At 44.7% G+C, this 14,843-nt stretch overlaps 2 protein-coding genes and 1 long non-coding RNA gene across 11 annotated transcripts; 2 read left to right on the forward strand and 1 right to left on the reverse strand.

Annotated features, from left to right (window-relative positions):
• The first annotated feature begins 527 nt into the window (after nt 1–527).
• Nucleotides 528–11,094, forward strand: ampd2b (adenosine monophosphate deaminase 2b). 9 transcript variants are annotated; one of them, XM_047040313.1, is made up of 19 exons: nt 528–750; nt 3,579–3,671; nt 4,547–4,671; nt 4,792–4,922; nt 5,078–5,146; nt 5,256–5,367; nt 5,527–5,713; nt 5,948–6,089; nt 6,273–6,362; nt 6,472–6,601; nt 6,709–6,903; nt 7,129–7,260; nt 7,711–7,874; nt 7,964–8,090; nt 8,195–8,358; nt 8,781–8,901; nt 9,214–9,387; nt 9,631–9,741; nt 9,930–11,094. In XM_047040313.1, the coding sequence occupies exons 3-19, from the start codon at nt 4,642–4,644 to the stop codon at nt 10,143–10,145; spliced, it is 2,295 nt and encodes a 764-aa protein (XP_046896269.1). In that variant the 5' UTR covers nt 528–750; nt 3,579–3,671; nt 4,547–4,641; the 3' UTR covers nt 10,146–11,094. The 9 variants fall into 9 exon arrangements, with proteins under 9 accessions (XP_046896269.1, XP_046896272.1, XP_046896268.1 ...); XM_047040316.1 differs by having other exon boundaries at nt 3,586–3,671; XM_047040315.1 differs by lacking the exon at nt 528–750 and adding an exon at nt 1,302–1,377.
• Nucleotides 1,735–8,844, reverse strand: LOC124480741. The gene is made up of 2 exons (XR_006957578.1): nt 8,765–8,844; nt 1,735–2,141 (listed from the first exon to the last, which is right to left on the reverse strand). It is a non-coding gene; the product is annotated as an uncharacterized LOC124480741 (long non-coding RNA).
• A 1,253-nt stretch (nt 11,095–12,347) lies between the features above and the next one.
• Nucleotides 12,348–14,760, forward strand: LOC124480818 (glutathione S-transferase Mu 3-like). Its single transcript, XM_047040438.1, has 8 exons — nt 12,348–12,545; nt 12,930–13,005; nt 13,520–13,584; nt 13,661–13,742; nt 13,829–13,926; nt 14,215–14,310; nt 14,394–14,504; nt 14,638–14,760. Exons 1-8 carry the CDS (start codon nt 12,510–12,512, stop codon nt 14,731–14,733), a joined length of 660 nt encoding a protein of 219 aa, XP_046896394.1. The 5' UTR covers nt 12,348–12,509; the 3' UTR covers nt 14,734–14,760.
• Nucleotides 14,761–14,843: the final 83 nt, after the last annotated feature.

Here is a 14,843-nt window from a genome sequence, read left to right on the forward strand (position 1 = left end):
TGATACTGTCCACAGCCTTCTCAAATGCCTGTGTGGACACAGAAGAGGGTTAGATGGGTTTCAACTGAATCCTATGGACACAGTATTCAGGCCCCAATCCACAAGCACATTGTGATGTCAGCAATCATGTCAATTATAACTGTTCCACTGCTACCAGCTGACCATACCAACCATAATTCCATTCATTCCATACTGGATAGTGCTAAGCACACTAAGATCTCAAATGTGTTTGTTTGGCTCATACTAAATAAGCATTTTCTCCTCCGACCAGTTCTTCTCAGCGAGCATGACAGACAGTGGCATAGCATACATACCCCTAACAAAGCAAACCTCATCTCTCTTCTTCCTCCCCCTCTCTCTCTCTCTCTCTCTCTCTCTCTCTCTCTCTCTCTCTCTCTCTCTCTCTCTCTCTCTCTGTCTCTATATCTATCTCTCTATCTTTCTGTCCTTCCTTCACACGCACTTTCATAAGCACTCCCTTGAGAGAAAAAGCATGCAGAGAGGGCGTCTGATAGGCGGGGGGTGATGTCAGCAATAACAAACGCTAGCTACACTGGGGATGAGTGTTGGTCACCCCTGCCCCTCTGCACCATGTGGTACGTCCCAGATCGATGTCACAGGCATTTAAATGAGAAGGATCAGCTGCAGAGCCGGCTAATGCAACGACAGCTGGCCAGAACCAGAGGAGACACAGGGGGGGTCTGAGACTGGGATGAGGGGGAGAGGATGGATCTGCTGGACCAGCTTTGTGTATGTATTATGACAGAAAGAGAGATATAAGGGGGCATTGTATGTATGTGCGACTATGCATGTGTGAGTGTGTGTGCGTACGTGCGTCAGTGTTGTTAATTTGATAGTACATGCGTGTGTGTCTCTCTCTGTTGCCCCATCCCAGTTTCTCTCTCTCTGTCTCTCTGCTGCTCCAACCCTCCCCTCTCTCCCTCCCATCATCCGGTATGCTAAAGGTGAACAGACGCCATCCCAGGCTGTTTGGCATGTTCCGTCTCTCTGGCAGGGCAGAGTTTTTCTTCCAGACACACTAGCTCACGCAGGCTTTGAGGACAGTGGTATTCTTTTCCACCAGGATGGTGTTGTCAGGATCCCGCACAAACAAAACAGTCTCTCCTGTAACCTCCCCCTCTCCCCTTGTCCACCCCTCAACTCATGTTGTTGCCACTGGCTTGTGGAAGTCCCTTCAGGGCAATGCTGTCTGTATTGTGTTGAAGAGAGTGAGTATGAATGGATAAATCATGGAAGCAGCTGTGCATTGTCTCGGACTGCAAAGAGATGCAGCTGCACACAATAAAAGGGTAATCAATACCGCAAGTGCTGACACCAGTGGAGTGGATGAGAGAACTGCTGAGTGCCGAGTAAAAGGTAGGCTTTGACTGTGTGTGTGTGAGTGTGTGTGTGTGTAATTTTTAAATTATGCCCAGCTGCATCACTGCTCACACTGCATAGTGATCTGACAGGTTTTAATTAGATTGTGTTGTGTTGTGCTGTGCGTGTGTGTGTATTAATTAGATTGTGTTGTGCTGTGCGTGCGTGTGTGTGTGTGTATTGTCTAAAACAGTCATTCTTGAAGGGAAATAATAGTGTATAGCAGTAGTTATTTCAGTTCTAAAAGAAGACAGTCAACAAGGGTTTCATTCAGCCACTTCATAGCCACGAGCCAGGAGCTTGGCCATTTACACCTCCGGCCCCCCAAGATTTCTGATGGCTTACAATAGAAAATTAAGGAATTGTTAAAAATTATTTTTCTCAGGGGCCCTTCATTTTAAGATGGGACCCTCCTAAAAAAAAATTCTGGCTATGGTACTCACATAATGTTTATCTAAATATCTAAATCCCCTGCAGTGTTATGTAACAGACGAGTAGGATCGCAAGGAAACAAGGAAAACTGTCTGAATGTGCAACTCAGTTTTAATGGAAAAGAGAGAAAGTCGGATAGAGAGAGAGAGAGAGAGAGAGCTGAGGGACTTTATTCCACAGGAAGTCTCTTGACCCTACATCCTGCTCTCCTCATCATCTCTATTAAATGAGTTTTCCACTTGACACATCCGTGTAGACTGTTGACACCCCATTTGCCTCAGCGGGTGGGGAGAACTGGAGATTGCACGCCACCATCCTGTGTATTCCTGCTGAAATATGCATGGAGTTGAAGTCAATTAGCAAATTGAAGTAATTTTACCGGGGTCTAGGTTTCAGGGTAACAGGACAGAACTGGACAAAATATGATAGTGCTTTGTCAACAGCAAGTATCTGGAGAGCCAATCCAGTGGGATCCCTCAGTCCCAAACGGATGTCATCCCATAATGGCACACACTTCAGTTAGGTTTTTTCTTGGAGTGATTTTTCCTTCATTGAGGGGCTGGGTGGTTGCATAAGCATGGATGCTGCTGATCCAAATATAGCAGCCATTAGGGGATTAGCTCAGGGCCTGGTGGGCTCAGCTGTCTTTGCTGCTGGCCACATTCTGCCCGCCAAGCCAAGCCTCACCACAGCCCACTGACCACCACTGCCAGCACGCTTGGCCTTATACCCTCCCATGTGCAGTCTCTGAGGAAGTATCCACGTCAGAGTGGTCGAAACAGACTTTGGCCTGCGATTCAAAATGGCGTTAAAAATCATGTGTTGATGGGTGTATCTATGCTTCTCTTTTTAAATTTTTTATAAAAAAAAACAAAAAATGAAGCTTTCTTTCACTGTGTAGGAAGGTATTTTGGTTCATGTTTCTCAGCCGGTGCACACCCTCTGACAGACTGGAAATGTAAGAGGGCCTCTTCCTGTCCCCTGTCTGTGCTGGTTTGAGGTCAGCTCAAAACTGTACAGACTGGAATTTCTAGTTATTACTGGCACAGTAACACTGAGTCTCTCCTATTCTCGCCTCCTAAAGTACTGCATTCAGTATGGGGAGCCTGTCCTCCATGCGAACATGTTCTCTTTGTCGTTAAGTAGACGAGAGTCGGTTAGGGTTTTAAAAGCACTGTTCTATTGTCAGAAACTGATGAGGCACCAAATACCTCTCCTCAAGTATAAAAACTGCTCTTAAATAGCATCTAGGAGCTGTTTCTGCCCCAGTTTCACAGTGCCTACTCTTCATCTGCTATGCTTTGGCCTGGCCCTTCGCCTGCACATTTACAAGACTGCTTGCTGCATTGCAAATCACGCAGCATTGCGTGTTGCGGAGGAGGTGTTGATCAAGCAGTGTTAGGTAGGAGGTGTAGTCAGGCCGGTGATTAGGCCATCACTTCCTGAGCAGGTTCCCCACAGTGTCTGTTCCACCACAGGGTCCTTGTATGTTCCAATGCAGCCATCTATGTCGTAGTAATTGACCCATCTAAGGCACTACTTGGTCTCACGGTGGAGGGATCACAGACAGAGCATCGTTTTTCTGTCGAACGAAACTGTTCATAAAACATTGACTTCCCAATGTGTTATTTTGAGATGGTACACACAAATTATGCTCAGTGACACTAGATTGTTGGTGGTGTTAGCACTGTGAGTGCTTGATGCTCGGTGTGTGTGTGTGTGTGTGTATGTGTGTGAATGTGTTCCTGTGCATGCCTGCGTTTAAGCACACAGGTGGGCAGTAGACCTACAGACATTCTATCACACAAGGGCTGGAAGCTGAGGATGAAATATTCAAGAGGATAATGAATATTTCAAAGGTAGGCAAGAGTTTCCTGACGCCAGATTAATATCATCATACAGAGACACAGTACATAAAGACCCTCCAAATATACTCTTGGGAAATTGAAGATGTTCCTGCTCCAGCTGTCTGGGGCATAGTCGAATTGCTCTCAGCTTTGTATTCATGTAACTATCTTCAGCATGATACTTGGCCTTCCTGACCTCTAGAAATGACCCACCTCCAGTGTTTTCAAGGGGGCTATTTTGTTTTCCATCTCCTTCTCCTTCTCCACTTGGATTCATTAATAGACAATCAAAATATAGTATTTTGAGTCAACAATGGAGGGTATTTACCGCCTTTGTGTGTGTTTGTGTGTGTTTGTGTGTGTGTTTGTGTGTGTGTGTGTTGATGGCTCCTTGACTTGAATGGTGCATTGTGTCTGAAGACACACAGAGTGGCTGAGCTCAGGCCTGTAGCACAGTGTGTTGGTCCAGGACTTAATGTTGGTCTAGGATTGTGTGTGTGTTCCAATACTGTGTGTGTGTTCCAGGGCTGTGTGTGTTGGTGAAGGGCTCTGTAAACTGACTGTTAGACTGAGGAACAACAGGCATCTGTCGTCTGTGGGCTAGACTCTTACTTGGGTAGGCTGACAGAACAAGAAATCCTCCTGAAAAAGTCTTATTGAGCCAAGTTAACTGGGCCTCACTGATGACCATCTTTCTCATCCTTTAAACCTCTCCCTCTGTCAGCAAGTCGGACACAGATGGCTGGAATGCATGGACCGTCAGCATTATGGTCTTGAGTTTACGGCCTCAATTATTGCATGTCCTGAAGATGTTTATTATTTCTCATTCGTCCCATTCTCTCGCCTCTCCCTCCTTCCTCACTCCTTTCCCATGGTTCTCTCTGCAGTAGACCCTCGTAGCGTGCGGCACCTCCTGACATCCCAGCATTCCTTACCGGGAATACCTGTGGCGCACAAACATCCCATTGACCTGCGCACATCCATGGACGGGAAGTACAAGGAGATAGCTGAGGTGAGGGACCAGTACAGATCAAGTCGATCTGTTTACCTGACTGGTGTTTACGATACTGGCACACAAGTATGCCCCAGTTATTCCAGAAGGAGCGTCCTTTTTTTGTTTTTGTGTGTTTAGGAGCTGTTCTCCCGCAGCCTGGCAGAGAGTGACATGCGCAGCGCCCCCTATGAGTTCCCCGAGGACAGCCCCATCGAGCAGCTGGAGGAGCGACGCCAGCGGCTGGAGAGACAGATCAGCCAGGATGTCAAGTAAGAGACCCTGGGGAGGGGTCAGACGGAGGGAAGCATGGATGCAGGGAGGAGAAGGACAGGATGGGATGGAAGGATGGATGAATGAATGGATGAACCGATAAATGGATAAACGAGAACTCCTTATTCTTCAACTCCTTATTGTAATCTTCCAGGTTTGAGCCTGATATCCTACTCAGAGCCAAACAGGAGTTCATGAAGACGGACAGCGCAGCAGATTTAGAGTCAGTAACTGAGCACCAACATTTTCATCCTTTGCTACGGCCTTCATACATTCTGGGCCCTGCATTTTAAAGACTCCTAAAGTTGAACTCCTCTTTTTGTGTTTCCTAGATTCTTGAAGGAACAGAGCCAATCTCCCACGGATCACTACCCCAGCGAGAGAGAGCTTGTTCCAGAACGAGAATACCAGCGAGTCACCATCTCAGGGGAAGAACAATGTGGGGTGGGTGACATTTAGTCCTCCCCAAGAAATCACGTACACAATCTTCTGTTTCCACTTTAAGGCTGAGAAAACCTTTAAAATCCCTGTTTGAATGAGTAATCACATGCTATCTGGCGACAAACTGAATGAATCATCTTTCTTTTCCCACCCTCTCTCCAGGTCCCTTTCACAGACCTGCTGGATGCAGCCAAGTGTGTGGTGAAGGCTCTCTTCATAAGGGAGAAGTACATTGGCCTGTCCATGCAGAGCTTCTGTAAGACCACCGCCCGCTACCTCCAGGAGATGAGCGAGAGACCCCTGGACATGGGCATCTACGATGAGATCCATGAGACCTCTGTCACTGCTGGTATACACTCACACACACACACACACACACACACTCACTCAAACACACCTCTCCAAAAACACTCTCGGCACTCATTGTGAGTTCACACACCCCCTGTCAGTCATACTGTAGATTGAAGGATTTGTTTTTTCTTTTTATAACACTGAACATTGACACATTTGTTGGCAGCATGTTTTTTTGTATTCTCACTTCCATCCAACACCATCACGTAACGTTCTGTCTTTCCCTCCTAAGACGCCACAGTGCACCCACCTGTCTCAGAAACACATCCCTATGAGAACCAAGACCCGGCCAGCATGCCGCACGACATGGGTTACGGCTGCAAGATGGTGAATGGTGTGGTGCATCTGTACACCAACAAGAACACCATGGACAAGTAAGAAGCTGCACTTAAATTTCACCTCACACCTAATGTCTTCGACAAATACAACTGGATGCATCCACTATATCATTGTACAGTAACGTTATGATTCGGCTTTTATTGATGTTATGCAAAGGTCCCTAAGGACAGCCTGAGGTGTTGCTGGTTGCAGATATGTGCTGTGTTTGTGTCACTCAGAAGCACAGAGTTGGATCTGCCCTATCCGGACCTCCAAGAGTACATTGCTGACATGAATGTCATGATGGCCCTCATTATCAACGGACCAGTGTGAGTAGAGGAAGCCTCACAACTGGTTTCGCCTGCCATCCTGTTAGTGTCTGTGTGTAGAAATACATGTACCACGGAATCTGACAGTGTCTGTGTTTGCAAACCTCAGAAAGTCCTTTTGCTACCGCCGGCTACAGTACCTGAGCTCCAAGTTCCAGATGCACATCCTGCTTAACGAGATGAAGGAGCTGGCGGCCCAGAAGAAAGTCCCCCACCGAGACTTCTACAACATCCGCAAGGTGGGTTTCCGTTCCCTAGACTAACTATGGAATGCACTTACAGTGCGGTTCAAAGGGCCTCAAATCCAGGTCTGACAGCATCTCTGTATTTGGGACTCGTTGTGCAGGTGGACACACACATCCATGCCTCGTCCTGCATGAATCAGAAACACCTGCTGCGCTTCATCAAGAGAGCCATGAAGAAGTATCCCGGGGAGATCGTCCACGTGGAGAGAGGCATCGGCCAGACACTGATGGAGGTGTTTGAGAGCATGAACCTCACAGCTTTCGATCTGAGCGTGGACACACTGGACATGCATGCGGTACGTGGATGCTTAAACATCAACCTGACATGGAGAACATTGTGAGACAACGAAGAGTGGAGCTCAAGGAGATTGGGAAGTGAAGGATGCTCAGAGAGAGCTTCTTCATTGCGATTCCTCCTTGAAGACAGATCCCTTTTTGACTAGACTAGACATGCCAGAAACATTCACGGGTTAGGATGATGAACTGTCTTAGGGTGACAAATGTCCCCATTCTCTCTGCAGGATCGCAACACTTTTCATCGCTTTGACAAGTTCAACGCTAAATACAACCCCATCGGCGAGTCGATCTTGAGAGAGATATTCATCAAGACTGACAACCACGTCGAGGGGAAATACTTTGGACACATCATCAAGGTGATGTGGGGGGTCACATGGGGTCAGATGGCTGAGCAGTTAGGAAATCGGGTTATTAATCAGAAGGTTGCCGATTCGATTTCCGGCCGTGCCACATGACGTTGTTTCCTTGGGAAAGGCACTTCACCCTACTTGCCTCGGGGGGAATGTCCCTGTACTTTACTGTAAGTCGCTCTTGATAAGAGCGTCTGCCTAACTGACTAAATGTAAATATAACTAAGAACACTCACTTTACTTTCTGTCTCTCAGTGATACTTAACGTGAGCATGACACAGGGTAATTTTGACTGGGGGATGGGCATACCTCAGAGGTAGTATTTGCCTATTTGAGGCCCCAATTTTAGATTCCCCCCAATATGTCGCTTTGGATTAAAGTGCCCAGTAAGTGTGTGCATTGTATTTCTGTTGTACTTGCGCCCCCTGCTGACTGGTATTGACCTCTGCATCTAAGGAGGTGATGGCTGACCTGGAGGAGAGTAAGTACCAGAACGTAGAGCTACGTCTGTCCATCTATGGTCGCTCCAGGGACGAGTGGGACAAACTGGCCGAGTGGGCCGTCAAGCACGGAGTGTACTCTGACAACGTACGCTGGCTGGTGCAGGTGCCCAGACTCTTGTAAGTCAAATTTTTTCCAATTTCCCATGATATATGTCTCTTGAACAGATCCAAACACATTCTTAATCAACTGATTTTCTTTTTTACAGTGATGTCTACCATGCCAAGAAACAGCTGTCCAACTTCCAAGAGATGCTGGAGAACATCTTTTTGCCTTTGTTCGAGGTCACAATCAACCCCGGAAGCCACCCAGAGCTCCACCTCTTCCTTCAACACGTAAGGACTTGATGCTTCTGAATTCAATCATCTACAATGGGCTTTGTGGCCTTTGTGTGGGAGCACCATGCATGTACAACACTGAACAAACCGTTTGTCTTCAGGTGGTGGGCTTTGACAGTGTTGATGACGAGTCCAAACCTGAACATCATATTTTCAACCTGGACAGCCCTCTTCCAGGCAACTGGACCGACAAATACAACCCTCCATATGCGTATTACCTGTACTACATGTATGCGAACATGACAGTGCTAAACCACCTCCGCAGGTATGTGTCCTCAACTTCAGTTCAACTTTTAACCTGACTGATTATTTTGGCCTACTTCAGTCCTCAAGGCTCGACTGTGAGGTTGAATTGTGAGGCAAACACAAACTCATACTGAACCACTAGAGGGCATGAAGACATAGTTAATGGCAACAATTCTCCCTTCTGTGGAGGTACGTAAGCAGACAATGCAAGTTAAAGGACAAAACCTACTCACAGTGGTATGTCTGAAGTCTAAAGTGAGGCGTAATAACAAATCTACTTATGATCTGAGTTAGGGTCAGGTAAAAATTTACAATTCCATGCAAGTTTCACCAAAATGTACTGAATACTAAAACTGTTTACGTTAAGCTTCTCCGGGTCACTGGAGGTGCTACCTGTTGAGCATGCTAGGTAGCGTATCTCTCACCTCTCTATTATTCCAGGCAGCGAGGCTTCAACACGCTCGTGCTGCGTCCACATTGCGGGGAGGCGGGGCCTATCCACCACTTGGTCTCTGGCTTCATGCTGTCTGAGAACATCTCCCATGGGCTGCTGCTCAGGAAGGTCTGTGTTGCAGCGTCTACCGTAGCTTCCTTCACTAGCACGCAAGCGTCTGCCGTCTCACACGGCACATGGAAGGGATCTGACGAAGAAACACTGTTCCTGTGTGTATCTATTTGGTTCCCCTGTCTCTGGGCAGATTTCTCATAGAGCTTTTGTAATCTTACTTACATTTAATTCATTTAACCAAGACTTTTATCCAAAGAAACACATCCCAAGGATCCCAATTTGAATTGAAGCCCTGAGGGGTGGTGCAAGGACGAATGCAAACCAAGTTGATGCCAACGCTAATCTCTGCCCCATCCTTCCCCTAAGGCCCCAGTGCTGCAGTACCTGTACTACCTGGCTCAGATCGGCATCGCCATGTCTCCCCTCAGTAACAACAGCCTGTTCCTCAGCTACCACCGTAACCCCCTGCCCGAGTACCTGTCCAGGGGCCTAGTGGTGTCCCTGTCCACCGACGACCCCCTGCAGTTCCACTTCACCAAGGTTGGTGACCGCAAATTGATTCATGCTCAATATATTTACATTTAGTCATTTAGCAGACGCTCTTATCCAGAGCGACTTACATTAAGTACAAATATCCCAGTAACTCCTTCTGCTGATTCAATGCCCGTGTGTCATTCCATTATGGAACATTTGATTCGCTTTATTGATACCGAAGGAAATTCTGTCCCAGTAACCACAGCTGTGGTGTGGGTATAAAGCGTGTCTCTCTGTGATGCGTCTCAGGAGCCCCTGATGGAGGAGTACAGCATAGCTGCCCAGGTGTGGAAGTTGAGCTCCTGTGACATGTGTGAGCTGGCCAGAAACAGTGTCCTGATGAGCGGCTTCTCCCATAAGGTACTTGCTTACTATCTAGGTTGTCCATTATCTACATTTGTTTCCCTGGAAATGCATCACAATAGTCCACTGGAGACCTGAAACGTACATAAAGTGTCAGTTGAGTTCAGTTTCCTTATTGTCCCACTGGGGGATATTCAGTTTGCAACAGAGCACAGACAAACCATGAAAGCCCTCCTTCTCTTTAGGCAAAGAGCTATTGGCTGGGCCCTCACTACCTCAAGGAAGGACAGGAAGGTAACGACATAAGGCGCAGCAACGTCCCTGACATCCGTTTGGCGTACCGCCATGAGACCATGTGTGAGGAACTCAACCTGATTACCCAGGCCATACGCACCGATGAGCTGGAGACCATTGAGGAGGAGAGCATCCTCTGCATGGGACAAGCACAGGGGGAGAAGTGAGGACCTCATCTCATGTGGCTCCAAATCAAGCATGGATATCCTACCTGCTCAAATCTCTCAACACAACTCATATCATACCCAGAGTTTGGACTGGTTAGGGAATGTTTCACATTTATGATGGTTTGTGGGTTATGAAGTCGTGTCTGTTGTATTTCCTCAAATGTACCTGCTGTTGAAGGTTTCCCTACCAAGTGTTTGTAACATTTCAGATGATTGATGGAATGCTTACTTTTAATTGTTTCCTGTGGTTTTGTCTATTTATCTATATTTATTTGAGTGAACACATTGTTTATATAGCATTTTTTTGTCAACCAATGTTGTGGACAAAATACATCATCCATTCCTATGTGAAGATCTGGAACATACTGTATCATATTAAATCATAGTTATTTCACTACGACATCTATTACGGCAGTATTTTTACAGATACCACAACTGCTTCTCTGGCTCCAAGAAATACCTGTGTGAGCAAGGCAACATACTCCGCTGTCATTTGTGTGTTCCTGTTTCTGCTAGTCTTTATGGTGTTCTCCTTCGGTGGCATAAAGGCATTTATTGTATGTTTCTTTACAGGGTTCCTGCTGCTATTGTGGCACACGGCCTAATTCATAGCGGTGTACAGTCAACTGTAATAACCACCATTTTTGCATGTAGTTTCCATTCTCTATGCAGTCTGCCCACTCCTCTTCTGAGTAGAGATCAATGTTCAGTACAATGGAAAGAATTCAAGCACATTTTATTGTGCTGGTGATGCATATGTTTTCCTAAACTGTGATCGCATTTTTCAGCTGATATATTTTATGTTCCATGATCCACTTGTTTATTTGTTCCCTGAGACAAACATATCGTGCTAAAACCCTGTATCATAGGTCGTGACCTGGATATTAACTTGACACTTCAGCTTTTATTGCTTATGGTCCACAAACCTCAAATACATTTGTTAACTCTTTCTTTTCCTACATCATTCTTGCACTGGATATGTAAAAAAAATTAATTACTATTTATATTTAATATGTGTATTTTAAGGGGGGGGATTTCGTGAGACAGGTATCTTTTTTCTTGACAGTAAAATGTAAATGAAGTGCATTAAAATTCTGCTTGCATAAAGATCTGCCAGCCAGGATGAGGAAAGAGACACAGATCCACCACCCATCCAGATATTCACATATCTTCAAACAGTTTAAAAGCTTATTAGTTCCAAGGGAAGGTAGACATGGCTCCAAAGGGATCTGTTAATGAGGGTGAGCAATTAGACTAGAACATCCATTTGATGTTCATTTGATGGAAATTAGAGAGGATGATATTGTCCAGACATTTTTGTCTGAATAGGCTCTAGTGTCATCATGAGACAGGAGCTGAATATGTCTCTGTGGACCAAACAGAGGGGACATTATCTGCTGCCTGGAACCACCACATAGCCTCCTCCCAATCATAGCCAAGAGGAAGTTCAGCACAAGTGCATTTTCACAGCCCTACTTTAAAAAGCTGGAAAGTATACAACTGACCACAGAGCGTTAATAACTAATATTCACACATGCCCATTAAAATACCAGAAGCCCATTCTTAGGAAGACACCTGAGTGAATATATATATATCAATTATATTATCAGGGCTGCCAACTTTTCCCAAAACCTTGGAGTGAGATTTACATTTAGTCATTTTTCAGATGCTCTTATCCAGAGTGACTTACAGTAAGTACAGGAACATTCCCCAGAGGCAAGTAGGGTGAAGTGCCTGGCCCAAGGCACTTTGGATTAATAGCCCGATTCCCTAACCGCTCAGCCATCGGATCCCCCTGATTTGGTGGGGCAAACCACATTTTTGCTGCTTTCATTGTAGGTTGTGGTGGCTACTTTTGAGAAGAATAGTCTGATAGCAGGCCTCTCAAATCTGGATTTGAAGTGATGTATACACCACTCCCACAGCTTAACAGTTTAAACTGTGTCAGAAAACAGCTTCACTAACCTACTGCTTAATCGTAGAAAGTTTTGTGGATTATCTAGAATGATCTCTCATTACCCACAAGCAAGAACGCAACGCACCTCTGATTGGAGGTAAAAATATGTCCGCAAACCCGAAAACCTTATTCTTGCCACACGCAAACGCATTACCTGCGGTTTGCACGTAGGCTACTGATAGGTAGAAAAACATGATAAAGACACCTGCTGTGGAATATAAAGGTCTGGTTTCCATTGATATCCCACTCACATGATAGTCTACTCACCACTCCCACATGGTCTTTCTTGATAGGCTGTTTTTACATAACGCCTACGCCGTGGCAGAAACCCGTTCACTCACTGACTCCCGAGTGTGTCTGACTACGTAATCCTTGTACTGCTTTAGCGAGTTGTTAACACTAACATAATGGCGATGAAACTGGCATACTGGGACATTCGTGGGGTAAGAATCTTGTTTTAGCATCAGAATCTAAGCAACGACCTATCCAATTAGTGGCGGGGGTGAAGTTTACATTCTCTGGGTGAAAATTCCTCTGCAGCAAATTCATATATATTTTTTGCCTTGTGCAAACTGCATTATATTGAACTATTTATGGTACTGTTATTACATGATCCTGATTCCTTTCCGTCGATGGAATTCAAAAATCATTAACAAATGAAAAGGTTATGTAACTGCAAACCATCGACAGGCAGCACGTGGGCTCTTTCACTGTTTCATGTATAAATGAAAGTTCTTAATATTTATATGAATGAAATTTGCATTAACATGCCAATAAACATAATTAAATATGTATTATTTCATTGACTATTCACTGTCTGTTAACAGCTTGCCCAGCCAATCCGCCTTCTTTTGGAGTACACTGGGATTAAGTACGAGGAAAAGTTCTACCAGTGTGGTGAAGGTAATTAATGTAGCGGGTAGCTCTAACCCAGAGCCATAGAAAAATATATTTTTCTATGGCTCTGCTCTAACCCATCACAATACAGGCCATTGCCATTTCCTATTGAGGTAAGGTGAAAAGATCTCGTGAGTTAGAATTAGTACTATATCTGTGAGGGGCGGTGTAAGACTTGAAAACAGTTCAAGTCTATTGCCATTTGTAACAAGTTCAGGTACATTGGAATTCTTTGATCCTGCCTCTCATGACATTCCGTAGCAGCTAAACTTCTAATAAATAAAGGTAACCTAATTAAATGTTCCTAACCTATACGAGTTCTTATTCTTAATCTCAACAATACTCAGGTGTAGTTCAGGGGGTGATTGATGGGGTGATTTGCTCACACACAAAAAGCTTCAATATTTATTGTTGAGCTTTTATAAAAATGTATATGATAACAGAAATACAGTTTGATTTTAAATATGTGCAAGTGGTTTAATAACTGATATCTTTGCTTTTGTTTTGTATTTTTGCACAGCCCCAAATTATGACAAAAGTTGTTGGTTTGATGAAAAACCCAAACTTGGAATGGACTTTCCGAATGTAAGTACTGCATACCTACAATGAACTAGAATATGCTGCATTGAAGCCAACCAACTAAAACCCTTTTGAACTCAAGCTGCCTTTTCTGGAGGATGGAGACAGAAAGATTGTCCAGAGCAATGCCATTATGAGATACATTGCACGCAAGCATAACCTCTGTAAGTGTATTCAACAAAGCTGTGGAGACTTCAACTCAAGTGTTTGTCCATCAAGTTAAATGGAGTTATGTTTTCTCATCTTATAGGTGGCGAGACAGAAGATGAGAGAATTCGAGTGGACATCTTGGAGAATCAATCGATGGATTTCCGCAATGGCTTTGTGATGATGTGCTACACTGACTTTGTGAGTGTGTGGCTCATTGGACTGATTTATACATAATTGAAACATGTGGACACATAATTGATTTTAATAAAGCTGTGGTTTACATTTAGTCATTTAGCAGACACTCTTATCCAGAACGACTTACAGTAGGTACAGGGATATCCCCCCCGAGGCAAGTAGGGTGAAGTGCCTTGCCCAAAGACACAACGTCATTTCGCACAACCGGGAATCGAACTGGCAACCTTCTGATTAATAGCCCTATTCCCTAACAGCTCAGCCATCTGACCCCCGCCTGGTTCTTGCTTTCAGGACAAGATCAAACCAGGGTACATGGAGAGGCTGCCTGGCACACTGAAGCAGTTCTCAGCCTTTCTGGGAGACTTGAAGTGGTTTGCTGGTGACAAGGTGGATATTTGAGTATTTTACAATATTGAATGAGATGACCGTTTCCATATCATTTTGAGCTGTGAACCAACCTCATTTCCTAGATCACATTTGTGGACTTCATCATGTATGAGCTGTTGGATCAGCACCGCATGCTTAATGCCAAGTGCCTGGATGACTTCAAGAAACTCACTGATTTCTTGGACCGTTTTGAGGTCAGACCCGTCTTAAAAAAAGATATCCACATCACCATGTCATCAGAACATACGTGTTTGTTTTGTTAATCACGACTTCAACTATTTATTAACTATTTATTATAACTTTTTATTTTATTGTCTTGTTTAACAGGCTTTGGAGAAGATTGCTGCCTACATGAAGTCAAACAGATTTATGAAGACTCCTGTCAATAACAAGATGGCCAAGTGGGGAAATAAGAAAGAGTAAAGAACAAGAAATAAACAAGAAAAAAAACAAAATGAGGAGAATGTTGGACATTAACATTAGATGCTAAGTGGTGTTGAATCATTTCCTAGTTAAGTAACAGAAGAAGACAT

Source organism: Hypomesus transpacificus, chromosome 18 (assembly GCF_021917145.1).
Source record: "Hypomesus transpacificus isolate Combined female chromosome 18, fHypTra1, whole genome shotgun sequence".
Taxonomy (NCBI): Eukaryota; Metazoa; Chordata; class Actinopteri; order Osmeriformes; family Osmeridae; genus Hypomesus; species Hypomesus transpacificus.

Bases quoted from the DNA above. Each gene is read 5' to 3' on its own strand.
- LOC124480818 (XM_047040438.1), top strand. From the start codon at position 12,510: ATGGCGATGAAACTGGCATACTGGGACATTCGTGGG. The intron at 13,927-14,214 runs GTGAGTGTGTGG...TCTTGCTTTCAG, and splicing joins TGATGTGCTACACTGACTTT to GACAAGATCAAACCAGGGTA. The intron at 14,311-14,393 runs GTGGATATTTGA...CTCATTTCCTAG, and splicing joins AGTGGTTTGCTGGTGACAAG to ATCACATTTGTGGACTTCAT.
- ampd2b (XM_047040309.1), top strand. From the start codon at position 1,251: ATGGAAGCAGCTGTGCATTGTCTCGGACTGCAAAGAGATGCAGCTGCA. The intron at 8,091-8,194 runs GTAAGGACTTGA...GTTTGTCTTCAG, and splicing joins TCCACCTCTTCCTTCAACAC to GTGGTGGGCTTTGACAGTGT. The intron at 9,742-9,929 runs GTACTTGCTTAC...CCTTCTCTTTAG, and splicing joins TGAGCGGCTTCTCCCATAAG to GCAAAGAGCTATTGGCTGGG.